Genomic DNA, 21,165 nt, shown 5'->3' with positions numbered 1-21,165 from the left:
GTTATACCCACAGCATCTCTAATGCTGGGATTTATGCAGGGCTTGGCAGTACTCTCCAATTTGAGAATCCTTGTTTAGCTTCAAAAATTTATTTTTAAAAAAAGTGCTGAATTGTAGATTGTACAAAGACTAATGCTCTCAACCCTGATCCCTTAAAATTGACATTCTCCACACTGCATTTATTTTCTGGTTCTGAATTTATCAAAGAAAAAGCGTGCTGGGAGACCCTGGCAGTCTGTCTAATGCTGAGGAGCATGCAGCCTGATCTGTAGTGATGCCAAGTTCATGCTCAGTTCAGCGGAGGGCTGGGGGAAGGGAGAGAAACCTGGGGCTCTTCTGACCTGAGACTGCCTGGTACAACCTGTTATTTTGATGACAGTCCTGTGCCTTTTCACAAACCTTGCACCTATCCTGCCCATAATTTGAAGTGAGCTTTCCCTAAGCTGCAAATACACTCTCACTGACTGATTGCAAAGCCCAAAAGCAACGCACAGGTCCATAACCTTCAACACTGGTACCTGTTTGTTCTTTACTGAAGTGCAGACCTGCCAGCTAGTATTCATTGTCAACTATCAACCAGCCACAGTTTGAAATGAGTGGTAGAGCACAGAAAGCAATAACCTGCCTATTTGATCCTGATTTGTTTGGTAAATATAAATGAAGTGAGGATTTCAGAGTTGCAGAGAGGAGAATAACAGAGCAAAAGGTATCAACTGCTAAAAAGCAGCTGAAACAGTAACACTGAAATCAGTCTCTACCAAGAAAGGACATCAGCTTTTGCTGCAAGATTAATTTAGTAGAGCTATTTTCTGCCATGCTACGTTCCCTGTGACTTTTCCCGTGCACCATCTAAATACCCCCCAGCCGTGAGCCAGCTGGCAGCTGTGGGACTCTGCCCTGGCACACTGGGCAGCCTTGTCCCACCCAGGAATGCTCCCTGCCAGACCTGCTTAATCAGGAAGTTTTTTCTTAATTGTGTTGCTCCCGGTCAGGTCTGGTAGGGTTTGAGTGAGTTATAGCTCTGTGCGGATGTACCCTGTTTAAAAAAAAAAAATTAAAAAAGCCTACCCTTATTTCAGATAATCCACCTGCTGCTCACCCATTGAGCTTGTGCAAAGTGGGTATAAAAAGCTGTCAGCTCTGCAAGAGTGGTATTTCCTTCATGCCTTGTCGGGAACAGGGACAAATCCAGTCTAATGAGGGTGGCACTGCCATGTGGCAATGCAAACGAGCGAAGCAAAAAGCGAAAAATCTCTTTAACACTGTGGGAAAGTTCCCTTCAGACAGGTTGATTGAGAACTGGAAGTGCAACCCATGGGGAGAACTGACCCTGAATGCAGGAGTTTGGGAGCTCTGGTTTGCTAATGATCTTTTGGCAGATTAGTCGGTAAAACACCTTGCCAGTGTCTTAAAACATGATTCCCACTTTATAGGAACATTATTATTATTATTATTATTATTCATTTTTCAGTTGCTTAAAAAGTTATATAACCAAAAAAAAAAAATGTGTGCCAAGATTGCTTTGAAATAGAGAAATGCTGTACTCCAGTGCCAAGAATCTCACAGACTAAACAGAACCCACGGGAGCCCTTGCTCTAGATGGGAACTCGTGTTTATTTTACCATGTAAATAAATTGTGTGAAAAATGACTCCTTTAATTTTTTTGTTTTGTTTTGTTATTGATGTGGGTTCCCAATGGGTGGTCTGCATGGAGGGCAACCTTTTGAAGATAGCTTGAAAGGAAGTTGTGCCTGTCCCCCAAGACATTCATCAACAGCGTGGAGGGAGTTGCTACATGATCCAGCTTTCATCTTCTTTTCTTCTTAATGCCTAATCTACTGTTAGCAGGGAAGAATTAGGACTGTCTTTCCCGAGATGAATTGATTCGATTGTTTTCTCAAGCATAAAAATATTCAAGGCACACGTATGGATTTTGTGATGTAACTAGCTCACCTCATCATGCTGCAGAGTGCTGGGCAAGGCTCCCTGCTCAGAGATCAAGAGGTGGGTCATTAACTTGCAGTGCTCTTTGGAGGGGAACAATCAGGCGGGTTGTGCAAACTCTCAGGCAGGGCAAATGAAACTGTCTTTAAGCAAATAGAAGAGCAAGAAATGAATGGCCTTTGTTAAGGAAAAAATTGAAATGTTTTCTAGTTAAACAAGCTGTCATTTAGGACTTAATAGCATGTGCGTGTTGGAGAGCCAACCCACATACCAGCCATGGTTGGGAATAAATGGGCAGGGAAGGGGAAGGGGAGTGTGCAGATCCACTCCAGCGCTGGCTTCTTCTTTGAAAACCCTGACATTTTGAATTGGTGCCCCAGCTGTTTTAAAACTGGAACTTGCATCAGAAAGTTAATGCAAGTGGACTGTCTTCCTTGTTTTCATCTGGGAAAAAATAAAGTTTGCAACCTTTTTTTTAGATTTTATGGTACTAAACTAAGAGAAGAAAATTATATATATGTTTTTAAAGCTCATTAAAATAGCAGGGAGATTGTCTTTTGCTGCTCTCCTCTTCCAGTGGGTGTGAAACTGTAGCTACCGTTAGTGGTATCTTGTCATACGTGGAGAGCAGAAAAGAGACCCTCTTCTCTGTTCTTAAAAGATCAGCAGCATATAGGTCAAGTGAACTAGTGAGACCCTGAATTAACTCCATCAAAGTTCATGCAATTTTTTCAGCAGTATCTAAGCACCAATACTTGTTCTTTGTCACACCAGAATAAGTCTTTGAAGACCAGCTCTTACACTAAATAAAGTCACCTCAACAATACTTCAGGAAGTTTTCTGGTCCTCATGAAAAAGGGCAAAATCTCAGTGCAACAGTCCAAGAATAGCAGTTAAAAATTATTATAGGGCTTTAAATAAAACCACTCATTGACAGGTTATAAGACTCTTTAGAGGCACTATAAGTTGTGACTCACTGATTGCATATCTTACATTTCTATTGTGATTTTCATCCCATGGGAAATGAGATTAGATAGGAATCATTTCACCCATCACCAAAAACAACTCTTTTGCAGAGGAACTCAACCATCTCTGGAGGAACTCAACCATGTTCAGCCATCTATGCCAGCTTTGTGCAGCATTTTTAAATCATTGATCCCAGTAGCCCAGAAGAGAAGGACATTCCCTTCAGCTGTCTTTTGCTTTAATATTCTTGAGGGCTGGCTTGGGAAGTGGCATTGCAGAAGGGGCTGAGGAAGAAAGTGGAATACTTTCATGTATGAGCTTAGTGGAGAAGGAACCAGGCTCCACGTTCCTCTTTCATGGGCCTTAGCTTCCAGAAGCCACTCAGCAGCAGCATCCTGATTTTGTGATATGAATGACAGAGCTGCCCTAATTCAGGTGGCATGGGAGGTGATGTGGCATGTGCAGGTTTTCATACTGTCTTGTTCCCTTTCATTACATGACATCCCAGGAAACACTTGTATTTCTAGTCTGGCCACAGGGACTGCTGTTTGTAAATGCAGCCCATGAAGAGCTCATTATTTTGCAACACAAACACTCAGATGGGTTTTTTTAGCATGTTTTCATGAGCAACATGATGTTCTAGGAAGACTTTTAAGGAACTGTACTTCGGAGCCAAATTCAGCAACAGCATAAGAAATGGGCAAGTCGTCTAAAGCCAAAAGAACCGTGCTTGTATCCATTAGAGATGAATTGGCTTTTAACATCGACAAAAACAGTTTGCCTTGTTGGACAGAATTAACGACTGCTCTGATATGTACCAGGTCATTTTGTTTGTCATCTCTGGAGTACAGAAAAGATTTTAAATGGCTTCAGCAAGACGACTAGTTCTCTGCTCCCCAGCAATAAGGCACAAATAATTTTAGTATAGAAAATTGCCTCTTTCTTTTTTTTTTCCTAACCAAGACAACAAACAATATAACTCTGTGTGTGCACTATTCTAAAAATATCTTAGCTCTGCAAATGTCTCTCTGAAGTAGGAGGAGAAGGCTTTCAGTTTGCTGCACTCATTGTGTGAGGCAAGTGAATAAAAACTACCCAGCAAATGATGAAAGAATAATTCTTTTCCTAACCTTGAGAAGGAATAGGGAAGCTGATGGACTTGTGTGTTCAGGATAAGAATCTCTTTTGGTAAGAGAAAGGTAGAAGCCATCTGTAATTCTTAGGTATATGCTCCATACATAAAACATCAAGGGTGGAGAGATTCTTCTGTTGGGTACCATACCTAATGGTTTTATAATGTGCCTAGTGTCATGGGAAACCCAGTGTTCTCACTGTATCTATACAAGTGGGGTGAAAAGGGGGATGCTGGGGACTACCCAGACAGAGAAGAACAGTCCAAAGTTACTAAGGATAAGCATATGTTGTGCTGTATTTCAGATCCTCGAGGAACATAAAGGTGGAAGCAGTGGTGAGGGGGAACCCTCTCCTAGTTCCTAATACTTCCCATCTCATGTGGAAATAGTCCTTCTGGAAGAGTCTTAGGCACTAAGCTTGTATCAAATATTCACAGTGTAAAGCTCGTCCATACTGCAGAGCAGGTTTACTCTGCACTGTGCCCCACGGGCCTGTCTCCTGGTGGTCCAGATCATGGGCTTAGCTGGAGCACTCCATAGCTCCCTTCCAGACTAAGCAAACCAGAGCTGTGGGAGAGGATGAGAGAGATGGTGCACAACTAAAGGTCAGTCAGATGGATGTTGAAAAGCTCACCTCCAAGGTTTAGCTACAAAATGGTGGCACCTTGGTGGCACCTTGATCAGCATCACAGTAGCATGGCAAATCCTAGGACAGCTTACCCTGCTTCTAGCTCAGGTGGCTCTGTCCTGCCTTTGCTTTCCAACTGCAAAATAAAGGGTACGTACATGTGGAGGGCAGACACTACTGAAGGCCCTTCGTGCATCAGACTTGATTTGGTTGGGGAATGGAAAAAGATAGGGGAAATAAAACCAGAACAGGCTCATCTACTGTGATAAGTGTATTCTCAGGGCAAGGAAGCCTCTTTGTTGAGTAGGAATCTGCAGGATGAACTCAGAGGTGCTTCCTGTGTGTATTTGTTCTGCGAGTGGAACATTTGCTTTACATGTTACTGACAATACAAGCACAGTCTGTTGACTTTTCCAGATGTTGATTGTCCTGCTTTGAAGCTTCTTCCTGTTGTTTTAGTTGTTTGTTTATCTGAATGGTGAATTAGATATACTTCTTGTTAAACAAACAGTAAAATGGAGCTTTGAAATCCAGTATGTTTAATTAATGAGCTTTGCTCACTTGATGAAAAGGATGTGTACTTGATTCATTACAAAACAAGTGTATTTTTTTCAGTAGTGAATTGTTATGACAACTTGAAGTGTTTACTAGTTCATTATTTTTTTTTCATTAAACCTTTAAAAAACACCCAAGCAGAAAATCAAGGCTTCACACAACATTTGCTATGTAAACCCATTATTAGTGTCGCCTTGTGTATTGTCTCACCCACATTCTCCATCTATGTGCTTTCTCCCATCTCCTCCTCTGCAAAACTGTGCTGCCTTACAGTCTGGGATTAGAGTTAATTATTACTTTTAGATCTTGCAGTACCTTGGACCAAGGTCTGTGATGACGCCCTGCGGTGCTGGGTGCTGTACAAGTGCAAAAAAAAGCAGTCCTTGCTCAGAGGAGTTTCAGAAGCTCTCATAAATACAGGCATCTGCCATAACGCCATGTGACATCACTTAATTAACTGCTGCACTGAATTCCAAAACTAAAACACTCCTGAAGACTGTATCTGCTTCATCTTGTGCTTATGTATGTTTTACCTACAAGTCTGAATGCATGAGAGAGAAAAGCAGAGGTGGACAAGGGTCGCTGTCTCCCAGTCTATGGGGTTCAGATATTAAAATGAGCTACTGAAGTGGTCCCTTCCCATAACAACAGGATCAGGGTAGGTTGTAGACCACCACAGCAAGGTCCCTACCCAAGCAAGCTGCCACAAGATCAGGAAAATCACAGGAAAGGGATTAGGTTGGCACATTTTCACCTTGTGCACCAAAAGAGCCATCCAAATTTCTGTCACCAGCATCTCCCTCCCGTGGGCTCAAGACCCAGCATTGCTCCTCTGTGTGGGCCACCTGCAGATTGAAAGCATCTATGAGACTTTTTAATCATGGGGTTTTTTCCCTAACTCAGACAGTTAAGCAGCAGGGAGGACATACTATTTTCGTGTCCCGCTCCAGCAGCATCACTTGCTAGGAGGTGAAAGCAAAAAAAGGGTGGGGGGTAGGTAGACTCACCTTCCCATGTGCTGCAGTGTCCAGCACCAGTGAGGAGTCCATCCTGTTTCCAATTTGGAGCAGAAAACAGAGGCAGAGGCCTTCAGGAATAGAACAAATCTTTCAGAAAGCTAATAAGCACATAATACTCGTGTAAATACCTCCTTTTCCAAAAGGCTTTTAAGCATTTGCTTCAGATGGACTTGTCAGGCTCCAATAAGTTTATTGATGAAGGAGGCAGTGAAAGAAGAGGGTTTTCACCCTGAGCGTGGTGTGGGCTCTAACAAAAATCCTTCCTTTGCACAATGGTGCCTGAATGTGCTGCAGACTCCTGGCACTCCTGTGTTAGTGCCATTGCCATTCAAAATGTATTTATGCTCAGGGAGTGGTAAAGCTGGAGTGCCTGACCATCTCCTAATCCTCCCTGTTCTTGGTTCTCCCACTTCAAAATCTTGGTTTTAGGTATCTAGTGAGGAAAACAAACACAGAATGTGATGGATCCCAAGGCAGGAGTTGAGCCCTGCATTTCTCATGATTGTTTCTACCACCAGTTGGTTAGAGAGAGCATGTCACCCCATAAACGCCTGTGATGGTGTCCTCACTGCAATAAAAATGGATCCAAACCGTCCCCTTTCCCCCAGAGTTGGAAACCTCGAAATGTGTGAAAAGTCAAGGTCCATATTGTGCCTGGAGAATTACTGCTCCCTGGGCAGATTTCTCATGTCCTCTCTCTCTGTTTTATGGTTTTTCCATAATAAATTGGGAGCAAAGGCTGAAAAAACAACATAGCCCATAATTTCTGCTCTCCCATGACTGTAAGCTTTAAGGAACACCACTGAAATCAGTAAATTTACAGCAGCATAGTTGGAGTCAACATCTGACCCTGCATTTCCCCTCTCACCTCATCTCCTCATCGTCCGTAGCAAAACATTCCTGCTTTTTTTTGCTGAAGCTCTGAGGAGTGATTCAGTTCACACCTGAGCATGGAGGGTTGAGTTATGCCTTTGTCAGGAGGGTTTGGCATGTATAGTGGGTGGCTTATATAAAAGTTGGTGTTCAGAACAAAAATTGTGCAAGTATCTGAGGGTGGGCAAGGTGTGCTGCCGCGCTCATCCATCCCTGCAGGGCTGGGTGCTACGGTGCCCTAGGGTCTGTGGAGACAGGCACTGCCAGGCTCTCCTCTTTGCCTAATGCTCTTTTGGTCTTATTTAGTGTATTTAAGGATGGATTTCTTCAGCTACAATGTGGCTCCACAGCCTTAGCAAAAAAGCATCATGCTGGTGGAGACCCAGCTCAGTTCCCCTTGTCTGAATGAGTCTGCCCAGCAAGCCCAGACCTGGGGTGCTCGTTTCTTCAGGCGGTTCCCATTTGGCCTTTACTGAAGGGAAGGGAGTGTCAAGTTGCACTGGGCTTTGTATTTACATTTTTTTCAGCATATCTCAAATCTGACCAGGATGTAACATTTTTTTGAGGCTTGTGAGCCAATGTCAGCTGAAAAGTCTGGCTGCCTTGGGGTGGTTTTCAAAAGCAAGCTCCACAGCACAAGCAAATATGGGATTTGAGGAATAGAGGGACTTGCAGAAGCAGGCATTTGCAGGTCCACAGGATCCATTATGCAGCAGAGTGATATCTACATGGTGGTAACACACAGAGCCCTCACACTTCAGATATTTCATCCCTGAACCCTCAGCTTTGTCTTCCTGCACAGCCAGTCAGTAGTATTCCATCCAGAGAGGTTTGCAGCTTTGGAAGAACTGTAATCATAGGTGAAATCATGCTCTGAAGTCATGCTTTCTGACAGGCCTGACTGATCATGAGTTACTGTTCTTGTCTCTACGGTGGCAGAGCTGCAGTCTGAGCAAGCTCATGCAGAAAATACAGAGGGCAGAATTTAGTAGCTATTACTGGGCCAGGTCATTGCAGCCTTTATTCAGACTTTGCTTGAGTGGAGTATGTTATTTTGCAGTGGTGTGCTTGGTTGGAAATGGAAGCAGCTTAGACATCCTAATTCTAGTTTTGCAATTTGAAAAGAAGTGGTTTGGACTCTCATTTTTAGAGGCTCATATCTGGGAAAGGATGCCCACAATTATCTCAGTTCACACAACCTGAAATGGTCGATCACAGATACATGACATTAGCAGTGAACCACACAAGTTGGATATGAAGACAGCCATATATGAAATGTATTTGACAGATTTTGAAAACCAAGTGTGTCATGTGGATGTGCACTGGCAATCACGGCTCTTTACAGTTGACTATCTCATGGTTATGATCTCATGTTGTCTGTTGAAACCAGGGGCCCCAGGGGGAGTGTTGTGATGAGGAACTCACGGAGCTGTGATTCTCGTGACACTTCTCTCTTGTCTCCCTTGGCTGTTGTGTCACTTGGGGAGCAGCCTCTGGTTAGTTCCAGTTTCTGGGTGCAGGTGGTTCCCCTTCTCTTACAACCACTGTCTTGACACTGGCACTGTGGAACCACTATGTCAGATTAATTCCCAGCAAAACCAAAAGCAGATAGCTTTACATCAGGAATGAACCTGGCTTTTCATTCTTAATAGCTCTAGAGACAAAAGATCAGAGAAAAACATGTCAATATTCTTGACTGTATTGATGTTTGGTTGTGCACATCTTTCATCTAATAGAAGAGGTCTTAGTTCCTCACCCTGACGCTTCCTCAGCTGGGAGATTCAAACTTCAAATAAACTCATTCTCTGGTGGTGTAAGTTTGGTTTCTTGGAGAGTAAGAGAGAAAAATAGTAAAATAAAAGAAGACAACCTAGCAATGCCACCTCGCTAACCTTGCGCAAGGGGCAAGAATAGTATTGAAGGAAAGACTTGTGTGGTCTGCCTTGACCATACATGCAGAGAACCTGCTCCTCAGGCATTGCTCTGTGCCACCTGAGTGGGGAACAGTAGTTTAGTAGTTAAAAGCAGGGTCAAAAGTTGGGTTCATTAAGTTATTAGTAAAAAACTCCAAACTCTGCAGAAATATGAGATGCTTCTCACAGCTATTGCACAGGTATTTCTTGGCTTCTACAGTCATAACTCTGACTGCTATGAGCAGTATCATTGTTATGTGGTAGGATTTTCTCCATGCTGAGGACCAAAGAGACTTTCCAGTCTTGTCTGTCTCTCATCCAAAAATAGAGCAAAGCCTCACAGCTCCACAGCAGGGAGTCATGGCCCATATACAGACCTGGGCCATGGGGAGTTTGCTATTTCTGCTTGCTCAGTTGTCTTAAACAGACACTGGAGAGAAAGAGATACTAGAAGCAAGCGCAAGCAGCACCAGAGAAAAAAGAAGTGGAAGTGCAGAGCTCTGCTAAGAGAAAATGTTCCTCTCCCTGGACTATTCAACTCATATTAAGCTGCTAAATTTGAAGTTTAAATAATAGGCAGATAATGCATTTAAGTGAGTGGACTGGACATGTATAAAAGTTGGGAGAAGCTCACTTTCCATCTGTAATAAAAATCAGTTTAAAGTTAGTAGATCCACTAACCACACACATGGCTTCACTTCTGTAGGTTATTGCAACTTGTATTTTAATTGGCACTTCGATTTGTTTCTAGTCACTGACCCACAGAGGATGCTTGCTATAGCATATTTTGGCAGGAATTGGAGTGTGTGCATGGAAAGCAGAACCGGTAATATGTTACTTACAATTGGCCATCATGACATCTATGGTTTATCTGGCAGATTAAACCACATGGCTGATTGCAGGGTTCACTGCCAAGGGACCCTGCTCTGGAGAGCACCTGGCAGGACAAAAGAAGAGCAAGTTTGGGGTTCAGTTTTTCTTAGATGGAGTGCATTTATTCCAGCTTTTTATTAGAAGTTCAGCCTAATTTGCAAGGTGGTTTTTTTGGATGGCTTACAAGAAAATTAAATTTAGACATACTGCTTTCTTCTGGTATGACCATTGCCAGCAGATCTAATGGAAAAGCCTCTCCTTTTGGGGCTGGGTAGGCAATGCTTTTCTTTGCTGATCACTAGAGGGGGTACCATCCAGCATGTAAAAAATTATCAGGCACTTCACATCCTTTGACAAGTCATTGCCCCTTTGTGCCTTTAAGTGTGCCTGAGTGCCTGCTGGAGAAGGCCCAGGGAGACCCACAGCAGGAGGGAGATGTTGTTTGAGACTCCCTATACCCTATCCCTTGTGGATGGGATGGGTTTGCCCCTTCACAGCTTTCCTTGACAACCTGCACAGAACAGAAACAAGCAAAGAGACTGTTTTTAAGGAAGAATCCTATTTGTAATAGATAATAGCATTTATGTGTGGTCAGGTAAATATGCAAACTGCTTCCCTACGGTGGAATTAATTTCAAGCCTTTGCAAGCTCAAAATTGCCTGGGACTGTGTTTGTGGTGATGCTGACTCCACCTCTGTCAGGGATGCTGCTGTTTCCATGGCAACTCATCACCTCCCTTTTTAGTCTTTCCCTTCCCTTTGATCAGACAAGATAATTCCCAGATACAGAATGAGCTAACAGCGTCCAGGTGCAGTACACTTTGCATTAACACCCATTTAGGAGGAGCAGGCCACTTGATACTTTCCCACTGCAGGTTGTTGCAAACACCATCACTTGGCCTCCACTGCTGAGAGAGCTTCACCTCCTAGCAGGAAAGGTTTCCAGCCCACCCAGTGCTCCAGGGTAGCAGTGATGTCGAGATAAGAAAGGATAAAGTTAAACCTATTAGATATATAGAAAGTGTTAAAATATAAATTAAGCTGACCAGGTATATTGTTGTTGAAAATATCCATTGTATAGTCTCATCCTTACTGGCCTGAGGCCAGATAAGAAATTAAGATAGAAAAACTGGTAGTTAAAGATTCATTATTTAAACAATGTACCTTTGTCTGATAGGTAGGATGTAGCCATCAAAAAGCAGAAGTGGAACTGATAAATTGTTAACTCAGAACTGTTTCAGCTTGCTAAAAGACTGTGACCTTAAAGGAAAGTTAATTCAGGCAGGGGGAGATTGAGACCACCGACTCACAGACCCTCTACTCAATACATACCACTGACTTAAAAAAAAAAAGAGTAATAAGATTGCGTATGTGTACTAATGTACATGCTAAGTGAAGGGATTTTAATCAATCAATTGATAAAATGTCAATGTATATGTATTAGGAGGCTGAATATATTAATGCTTTGTGTATAAATAACTGTGGATTTGAAGACTCGTGCTGTCTTGGGACAGGCCCCCACACACACACATGTGTGCAATGAAAGAAAATACCTCCACTCTGTGTGTGGACTGGCTCTTTGCACACCGGGTGATGGACCCAACTTTTGGGACAACAGCAGGACTCTGCAATGCTCATGCACACCCAGGCACTGGAAAAGGCTGTGTCCATGGCCCATTAAGTTTATAGAGACCATACCTAGTCTTCAGAATTTTTCTGTTCCTTGCCAAGGCTCAGCAAGGCAAGACAGCCTTTCTGTCCTCCTCGCCCTGATGGTGAAGGCTGCAGGAGATTAGATTGGTACTGTCAGTTTTGAAGAACAGGTAGAAACACAGGGTAATTTTTTTTTTTTTTAACTAGATCATGGACAACTTTTTAAATTGTTCTGTGCAGCTTCCTTTGTATTTCTGCAGCACCCTGTCTGTTGAGAGATGACTGCAGGAGAAGGTCAAGTTGGGACAGTAACAGTCTAACAGGCATGTTTCTGCTAAAGACCTTCTTGATTGCAACCAGTGCTTCAAATTACTTAGATGCACGCTCTCCTTTTCTCCTACAGTTGGCCATGGGCAGAGCGAAGGTGATCGTATGGTTGTCTCAGATTTCCATGTCTTCATCAGGGACAGCTTGCAGCATATCGATCTCATGAAGAAAGAGCACCCCAAGCTGCCCATTCTCATTCTGGGGCACTCCATGGTAAGCACCATCCCTTACCCCTCCTGGCAGCACCCAGGCCACGTGCCACAGCAGGGTGGTATTCCTGTGGATGGCAGGAAATAACTCAGCCCACAGCAAGAGAAACAAAGGTACAAGCAACCTTGGCTTCCGCTTCATTCACTGACTGAGTCTCCAGCATGCCTTACCCCACAAGATCTGTCTTGAGTCTAGCCAGTCCTTAACTTTTCTACCCGGATCACGGCCCTAATTAGTGCCATTTGCACAATGGGCCTATTTTTGAATAGGATCGTTCATTCACACTGGCTACACAGTAAGCCCTACCACCTCCCTGCAGCATTGGGCTTCTCCTTTCATTTTAACCAACAACCAGGAGGTTAAGCCCTCCAAAGCTTTGTGAGGAGCTAGGGGGATGAAGCACGAAAGTACCCTGTAGCCTCATTCTGTTAAACAACCTAACAGGAAAATGTACCAGGGATTAGGGCTGCAAAAACAAAGGCACTGATTTGGTGAACAGATCTGAGGTCTGATTCTGACAGCACAGGCCAAATCCCTTTATTCAAGCTAGCAATATTCCCACTGATGTCATTGATCTGCTCTCCCTGCCTTCCCAGAAGAGACGAAAATGAATAAGTACTTTGGGATTCAGGCCATGCTTAGATAAACAAGTGTTCTTGCATAAGGAGGCATGGCATGCTCTGAAGTGCTCGCTGAGCTCCAAAGCCGCTGTAACAAGGAGCTAATTTCCCAGTGAGGTCTTTGAGATGCTTCTCGCTGCTGCTCCATTTAACAAGCCCGTGGTTCTCCGGCAGTGTGGAAGTTCACCAAATATTTCCCTTGGCAACTAATCCTCTGCAAACTTTCCTGAGCAAGCCAGCCAGGTCCCTTGTGTCCCCCACCCCTCACGCCACCAGCCACCATCCCCATGCAGGCGGGCTCAGCCTGGCTGGCATTCAGTTCAAAATCACAGACTGGGTGCTCACTGTCAGGCCTTGGGCATAGTGCTGTGAGGCTTCAGGGGCTGGGGACACTGAAGAGGAGAATATTTGACTTCCAGTAATTAGTGAAGATTTTTGCATGCCGGATGGCAGCATTGCTGTTGCCCAGGTTACCAGTGCCACAAGCACGGAGTGAGCCCGGCTTCACGGTGCCTTCCCAGTGCAGCACCAGTCTGTCACGCTGATAGAGCCTCTGCTTATTTTTCATGTCCCACCTGAACTACCACTTCAGACATTTTCCTCTTAGTCCTTTTAACTGAGAAGGACACAAGCCATCCTAGGGAGCTGACGGATATTGCATGGAGAGTTGAGTTCAGTGGGATGTGAGAGTTTACAGCGTGAGAGTGGAAACCAGATCTCCTCTCCCCCAACAAAAAACAGCCACTTCTGGTGACCCTAGTCCTCCAGCCTTCCTTGCTGACCACACTGTACTCTCACTGGGGCAGAAATTATTTGTTTGTTGGGATTAAGACCCTTCCAGTAACAGGATTGCTATATAAATTAGATGTTGACACCTGTATTAAGCTGTGGGCTGTTATTTTGCATTGCAGGGAGGAGCCATCTCCATTCTGACAGTTAGTGAGAGACCCAGCGAGTTTTCAGGCATGCTGTTAATCTCTCCTTTAGTGGTAGCCAGCCCAGAAGTCGCCACTCCCATCAAGGTAAGAGCAAACCCACATTGCACCTAGTCACCTCGCTCTTCTGCAGAAGGAAACGCGTTAAGACCTCTAGCCTTAAAATGCAAAACCCTGCTGAGATCTGTGCCACCTGCATGCCAGTCAATATTTCTCCTCTAAGTGCCTCCCCCAAAGTACCACCTACTTTTCAGAGGGGAAGTGAATCCTGAACTCGTGCAGAAAAACTTATCTAAATCAGAGTCGGAAAACGATGCTACCTCAGGAGGTGGCAGCAGACGGTGCCTTCTTCACCACGCCCCGTGGCAGCCCACACAGTGCTGTCCTTTCCCTTCCTCTCCTACAGTTTTCTTCCTGACTCATACAGAGCCTGGTATAGTTGCAACACAGGCTGCTGGCTAAGTCAGGCCAGCGTTATTTTTGGCGTTTGGGGGATGACCGATTTTTAAACAAAACTAGAGCTCTTGAGTCCCATCAAAGGAGGCTTCCAGCTAAAGCATCACTGCCCTAGCAGTTTCCCATTTGGCTTGGTACCATAGCTGGTTCTTGTCCAGACCATCTCCTTTGGTTTGCATTTAGGCTTTATGCCCCTTCCCATTCACATCTCCCTTCCAGAGCTATTTCTGATCCTCAATTGCACTGCCCAGTTTGCCCCTCCCCAGGGAGGCTCTGCAAGGCAACTGACCCTCAGCTCTCCCCTTCTTTCTGAATTTTTAAAGGAATAAATAACAATCCTAAAAGAAGTTGGAAGCAAAGGAAAGGACCAGCTAAGCCAGCAGGAAGGACAGACCATTTCATTCCCACAGGACTTGTTCCTTTATCCTTTCTCCCTAGACTCTTCTCCTAGGGCTAGCTTCTTGTTTTAATCTACTTCTAAGCTATTTCTCCTACTTTTTTTTCCTTCTGAGAGAAAGGAAACCTTGCCTCAGCTTTCAGTATAATCCTGTCACATCTTCTGCTGCAGCCAAAGCCATCTACTGACCCCACAAATCATTACAAGCACCAAAGGGTGCTTTTTAATCACCTCACTCTTCTGCTGAAGGAAACACATTAAGGTCTCTAGCCTTAAATCCAAAACCCTGCTGAGATCTGCACCACCTGGATGCCAGTCAGTGTTTTCCTTCTAAGTACTTCTCCCATGGTCCACTTACTTTTCAGAGGGGAAATGAATCCTAAAGTTGTCCAGTCTGGGAAAACTTATTTAAACAGGAGTCAGAGCACCAAAGCGTGCTTTCAAGAGGCTGGTAGCTGATTCTTCCCAGGTGAGGGCATACGTGACTCAGCATAAGGGTCCCGTGAGCTCCAGTGCCCCGTTTTCTTACTTTGGAAAGGGAAAAAGAATAAATATTAAGGAGAAAAAAAAAAATAAATCTGAATCTGAGAGATACTGTTGTCATTCTGTGTCTAGATGGGTCAAGGAAAATATGGAAAGATTTTCCTTCTCGAGCTATACTTTTTGCTAGATGCTAAACCCTTTCTGAAATAAGGACTCATCAGTTCTGTGGGAACTGGTATTATTGTAGTCTGATTTCTTGCAGATCTGTACCAAATCGTTGCTTTATTTCAGTGTAGGAAATCCTCATCTCTAGCTGAAGTATTTTGGAGGTGTTTATACAGTCTCTGTCCTAGAGAGTCTCTCACATGCAGTAATACAAGTGCACAGTGAGTTTCTTTCTCTTTCAAACTTATCGTTGCATCTCAAAATTGATAAAAAAATTAATCATTCCTGAAATATCTCTGCTCTGTCAAACTGAGTTGAAATCAGTCCTGGAGTTGAAAAGGTATTTGCAAGAGGAAGGAGTGAAAACTGGCAGAGTATTCCTGCATAAGCCACGTTTTCCCAAAAAGCTGAGCTGAAAACACTTGTGTGCCTTTTTTTCCTCTGAGAGCCAGAAACCATTTCATTGGTGTTTGTGCCTTTGAGGTACAAAGGCTTTGGTTTTCCCTTGGAACTGGTACCACTTCTCGGCCCTGGGCCATTTCCCAAGGACCATCGCATTCATCCCTTTGCTGGGAAGTTTCCAGCTGAGCAAGAATTTACCTTGGCCCAAACAAACGAGGGCTCAAGGCAACAATAACAGCGGGCCAGATTACACACTGAGTCCTTCAGTCTGTCTTAGAAATACCTTCCCTTGCTGCAGAACCAGCCCTGGCAGCAGCAGTAAAGCAGCACATTTGCAGACTACGTGCAGGAAAATCAAATTCTGCTTTTTGCAGAAACGCAATTTCATCAATACCCTATAAATCCTGTGCCCTGACAGAAGCATCCCGTTGCAAATCCAGTGGAGAGAGAGGGATGTTGCTGCTTTCTCCCTTTTCTTCTCAACTAATCTGGACACAATTCAGCTCTGAACCTTCAAAATGTCAAAGGATGCAAAGAGACAGGAGTCAGGCAAAGAGCAGAGAAAGGCTAAAAGAGTATCAACCAGTACATTTCTGCTATTGAATGCTTTGAAATCGGATGGGCAGGATGACCCCTTAGGAAATATTCCCCAGCAATTAATCCTGAATCTGTACCCAGTAGCAGTGCAGGGGGCTGTTTCTAAAGCTATGGTCAGACTGGAAGAAAGTACCATATTAAAACCTCTTATTTTGGCTTTGCTGTGGTCTGTCCAGTTTTGCAGAGATGTTAGTCATTGAGTTCAGACAAACATACATGAATTGGCATGGTATCCAGGTATGGAGACACTGTATCTGATATCATATCATATCCCTGATATCATATCTCCTTGATAACACTGTTCAGTTGCTCTCAACTTGATCTCTGTAGCTCATCACAGTGCCTCTTCCAGAGACTTTTCAGCTCAGTCAAATAAGCCTGGCTAGCTTAACCAGTTCAAATATCACATTTGAGTAAATCCAGTTCATTTTTAGCTGAAATGAACTAAAGGGCATTCACAAGAAGCAGTTTGGCAAGCGGAGATCATGGGAAAGAGAAATAAGCACATTGAGGTGTGGAAGGAACAGGGATTGCTCCATTCAGAAGAAAAGTGTCCATACTGCGAAGCATCCATATAGTTAAACTAATGCAAAAAACCACAAAATCAGCTTTAGGTTACACTTCCGATCAAGAGGCAGTGTTCAGCCATCTATTTCAGTCTTGGAAATTCTGAGATCTTTTTCATAGACAGGGAAGGGCTGGATTTGAATGCTGTTAGCATTTCACACACCTGCAGTGGCCTTGAGCAGCTCTAATAACCACGGCTCCGTAGTGTCATCCTCAGCCCAAGCAGTAACAGCCCGATCATTGTGTCACCCATTCTTGATCATCTGGGAGCTATATTTTTAAGAACTGACACTGCCACTTTGAACCAACAGGGAGATAAATTCTTCATGTATCAAATATAGCCAGCGTTTCAACAGCACAGCTTTTAATTAAAGTCTGGCATGTCACAAACTCTATCACAGTGCTCACAAAATCTGTGAAGGCCCAGGGGCACCTTCAGAATTTTTTATTATAACATAAAACTTGATTTCTCTGGCCATGACCCTGCCTCCAAGAATCATCAAAATTACATCTGAATTTTGAGAGCGTACTATATGTTGGACAGAATAGAGCATTTCCTGCAGATCTGAAGACCCTTTGAAGGATGGTGGCAGAGTCCTTTCACAATCAGTCCTATAGACCAAAGTTAGTTCTATCTGTGCACAAATAAGAGGTTTTTTGCACACAGGGAGTATATTTATGCTCTTCCGGTAAAATCCCTATTGCAGATCCTTGGGAATAGAAATATTCACACATGTACCAAATAGACACAGAGCAGAATCCCCATCAAACTCATGGCTTCTGGAAATTTGAGAGTATGTCAACTAACTTCCTTCTTCAGCCAAATTTAAAAGTAAGCAAAGCACTCGTCTTCCAAAAAACCATGCGGTCTTTACTCTTTTATGTGTCATCTTGGACCTAAATATTTGTGGCCTTAATACCAACGTACTTCTCTTGTGGCCAATACTCTAAATAGATCTTGAGCGAGCATCAGCTAACCTCTCATGCCAAGGTATTTCCTCTTGAATAAGCAATCATTAGGCATAAGAACTCACCCCAGGTCTCTGATTTTAGGGCAGCTTAATTGCCTGAGGCGTCTGTGGTAATCTTTGGAGACAGGCACTTCCAGACCATTATTCAGATGTCAGAGGTGTTCTGGGGGGTCTTTCTCTCACTCCCCATACTCTGTAAAGAAAGACTAGGACAACTACACTTCTTTAAGTGTCTTCAGGTGTCTGAAGTTACTTGGCATCTGGTTGGAGAGAAGCAAAACTGTTACAGCGTTGTCAATGCAGAGAGTCCATAACCTTGCCAAGGATTCATGAAGGTGCATCCCCCAAACCATCACTGCCTGGAGTTAACATAAAACAAAGAAAACCCCATTCCTGCTCGTGTGCATCATAAGCTCATACTTGCATCGGTGTGTTATTTTACTGGTTTAGCTCCAGAGACCTCAGTAGAAATTAATTTTGGTGACACAATGTCACAGGCAGTGAGGGGCTCAATATACTGGTTGACAGTGACAGCAGTTCCTAGTCATATCCGCCCCAAGGTACACACATGACCTCAAATCTGCTGTGAGTCTTTACTGCTTTTTGCTCCTGGATGACTTTGACTTCAACCTTATGTTATTCCTCTAATATCATAATTACTCTGTCATGTATCATCTGTGGTCTGAAATGTCAGGGAGTGCTTCAGAAGTGATTATATATCAGCAGAAGCAGAGAACATAGGTGACAGCCTACCTACAAGTGTTAGCTGTGAACAGGAAAGGGCCATAAAACAGACCAACAAACACTAATTGCATATTTTCTAACTTAAGTGGTGATCATTTAATTAAAGATAACTATCAAAGATCAGAGCAGAACCCTGGTATCAATGTGCTTGTAGTGCTATTGAAACAGAAGATGTTGCCCTTTCTTCTGCCAGTGGTTTCCAGCCTGGGCTGCTGAATGCTTTTGTGTTTCATTCCCAGGAGACAAGTGAGCAATGGATTTCCTTAGCCAATGCATGCACGTTTTGCTGTTGTTTATTTACAAGTTCCCTGGAGAATATGCTTATCAAAAAGAGTGCAGCCTTGGCAAATTGTACCAAACATCTCTTGTGCACTGCGGCCTGAGAGCAGGGCTGGGGCAGCAGGGAAGGGCAGTTAAACAGCAAATCTCAGCCTTTCCAAGGGCTGGAAATGGCTATTTTCCATCAAAGTGCTTAACTGAGGCCTTTTTAGAAATTACCTTGAGAATGAGAAAAAGGTGAAGTGCAATGAAGTTGTGATGTTGTATGTGGATGGGGACACAGCTGGCAGCATTTAAGACTAGCACACCCACTCCCTGATCCCAGGAGCAGTTGAAAATATTTCTCTTTAAGAGAAATGCTTTAAATATAGGACAGATCTTTCTCCAGTGTCTGCTGGCATTTCTCAACTATTTGACTTCAGTGCTGATTCCCATCAGCTCAGGATTTGGCCCTCTGCCTTCTCTCTCTTGCTCTAACTAGCCCTTTAACTGCTTGCTTTCCTCTCCCACAGGTTTTTGCAGCGAAAGTGCTCAACTTTGTTCTCCCAAACCTGTCACTGGGATCGATAGATCCAAATGCAGTTTCCCGGAACAAGAAGGAGGTGAGACCTTAATGCCAGTTAAAGTCACTGCATAGTCGGTATCTCGTCCCAGTCCTGCCTTTTTTTTTTATTATGTTTTTATTTTTTAAAAAGTGTTTTGGTGTAAAAAGGTGAAACATCTCTTTGACTAAGAAGAAAATGAGCTCTATCCCAGCCAAAACCAGGAGACAGAGGAAAAGAGCATGCTTGCCCCAAAGCCCTACAAGTTCTCCTGGATTACACGCCCGCTCTGCTACAGCCTTTCCGAATGAATGATATATTCTTGCTGCACCTGAGAATAACACTGAAACGAGCTGCACTTGAAGCAGTCGCTGCTGTGACAACCCAATTCCAGCTCCACCACTGTGACTGTGCATGGAGCTTTCCAGGGTGAAGTTTTTGTAGTGCCACCATAGCTTGGTGCTCTTCTCCCATTCACACCCTTTCCAGTAATAACTGTTGCAGCCTGTTCATACCATCACTGGGAAACCAGATGTCATCACAACTGCTGCAACAACACATCATGAGGTTTTTTTCCTTATCACTGTTGTGGGATGAGTGAAAGGAGGGAGACCCAGAACTATGAGTGAAGGGAGTTGCCTTGTCTGGAGAGGGGAGTGACCCAGAACTTGGTGCATTTTAGAAATCAACTTGAATGATAAAAAATGGCACCCAAGGGTGTGAGGAAAGCAGGAGAGCTTCGCTGGTGTAGTGGTTAGTTGTTCTTGTGCTCCCACATCAGCTCACATCTCACTGACAGATGCTGTCATTTTTTCCTGCTGTTCATGCAACGGTTCATATCTTAAGTAGAAGTTAATAAATTGCCTTCCTCTGGGGAAGCAGCTCAACCAGCATTAGGATTGAAGCTGAAAGGATGAGGAGCAAAGCCGATGTCAGCGGCTGTGTGAGCGCAGTGCATTCAGCCTCCACAGATCCCACCTCTTTGGCTCACCCATTCTGTAAATTGGAAAGCAAAGAGTCTTTCAGAATAGCTTCAAGGCATTCAGGGTTGTTTCTTGGCTCTGGCAAAAAGATTTTCAGTCAAACGACTTTCAGTTCATTTATATGGGAACAGAGCATGGCATTTTGCTGGGTGGAAGGCAGAAAGATTCAAGGAGCTGAGAAGAGCAAGACAAAGTAGGTTCTAGGAAAGTGTCAGGACGAGCCTGGAGTGAGTTCGTCTGCATCCACTGATGCACTGTATGACATATGTTCTCAAGTACCATATGAGGCTGCACAAAATATATACTTGGGAAGAAGGCTGATTCCAGTTGAGCTTAGGAACCTGTTCTCAATGACATTCAGCTGCCATAACTTGTGTATAATTCAGAGAAAAGGTTCAACTTAGAGAACTAATTCACTAAAATTACACAGAGGCAAGTTCTCACTTCTACATTTGGATTTAGAGGATAAAAGCAATCAGTGCTCTGGAGGCGGGGAGGAATGGGAGAGTTACCCCCTACCTGAAGAGTGAGCGTGGCTGGAACATGTGGGGCTTTGCCTGCTTCTGCACTGAGTTGTTGTGCAGCACTTGAACTCTGTGCCACAGCTGGTCTTTAAGGGCAGCAGTTTTAAATACACCTCCAACAGCTGGATCCTCTGCTGGAAGATGCTATGCTGCATTAAATAGCTGTAGGAGAAAAGTGCTTATGTGGGGACATCCCAAATAATAATGCATTTAGAAAAGCATCAATGAGCTCCCTTAATTTGGTGCACAGTATTGGCTGAGCATTTCCATGTAGGCTGTTGGGGTGATGTTGAGTCACCACAGCAACCACTGGACATAGTTTATAATAAATGCTGTTCTGTTCTCTTCCTACACAAATATTTGCTGCTGCTCCCTCTGCTCTATGATGTTCCAAGACTCAAAAGCTT

At 43.8% G+C, this 21,165-nt stretch overlaps 1 protein-coding gene across 1 annotated transcript in view; it reads left to right on the top strand.

Annotated features, from left to right (window-relative positions):
* Positions 1–21,165, top strand: part of MGLL (monoglyceride lipase) — a 61,039-nt gene that overhangs the window by 35,264 nt on the left and 4,610 nt on the right. The window contains exons 4-6 of the mRNA XM_010175539.1: positions 11,960–12,096; positions 13,625–13,735; positions 19,222–19,311. Of these exons, the coding sequence (XP_010173841.1) occupies positions 11,960–12,096; positions 13,625–13,735; positions 19,222–19,311 (338 nt within the window). The remainder of the gene's footprint in view (positions 1–11,959; positions 12,097–13,624; positions 13,736–19,221; positions 19,312–21,165) is intronic.

Source organism: Antrostomus carolinensis, unplaced genomic scaffold, assembly GCF_000700745.2.
Source record: "Antrostomus carolinensis isolate BGI_N321 unplaced genomic scaffold, ASM70074v2 scaffold34229, whole genome shotgun sequence".
In the NCBI taxonomy this organism is placed as follows: Eukaryota; Metazoa; Chordata; class Aves; order Caprimulgiformes; family Caprimulgidae; genus Antrostomus; species Antrostomus carolinensis.
The sequence above is the reverse complement of the archived record's forward strand: the minus strand, read 5'-3'. Positions and strand labels throughout refer to the sequence as shown.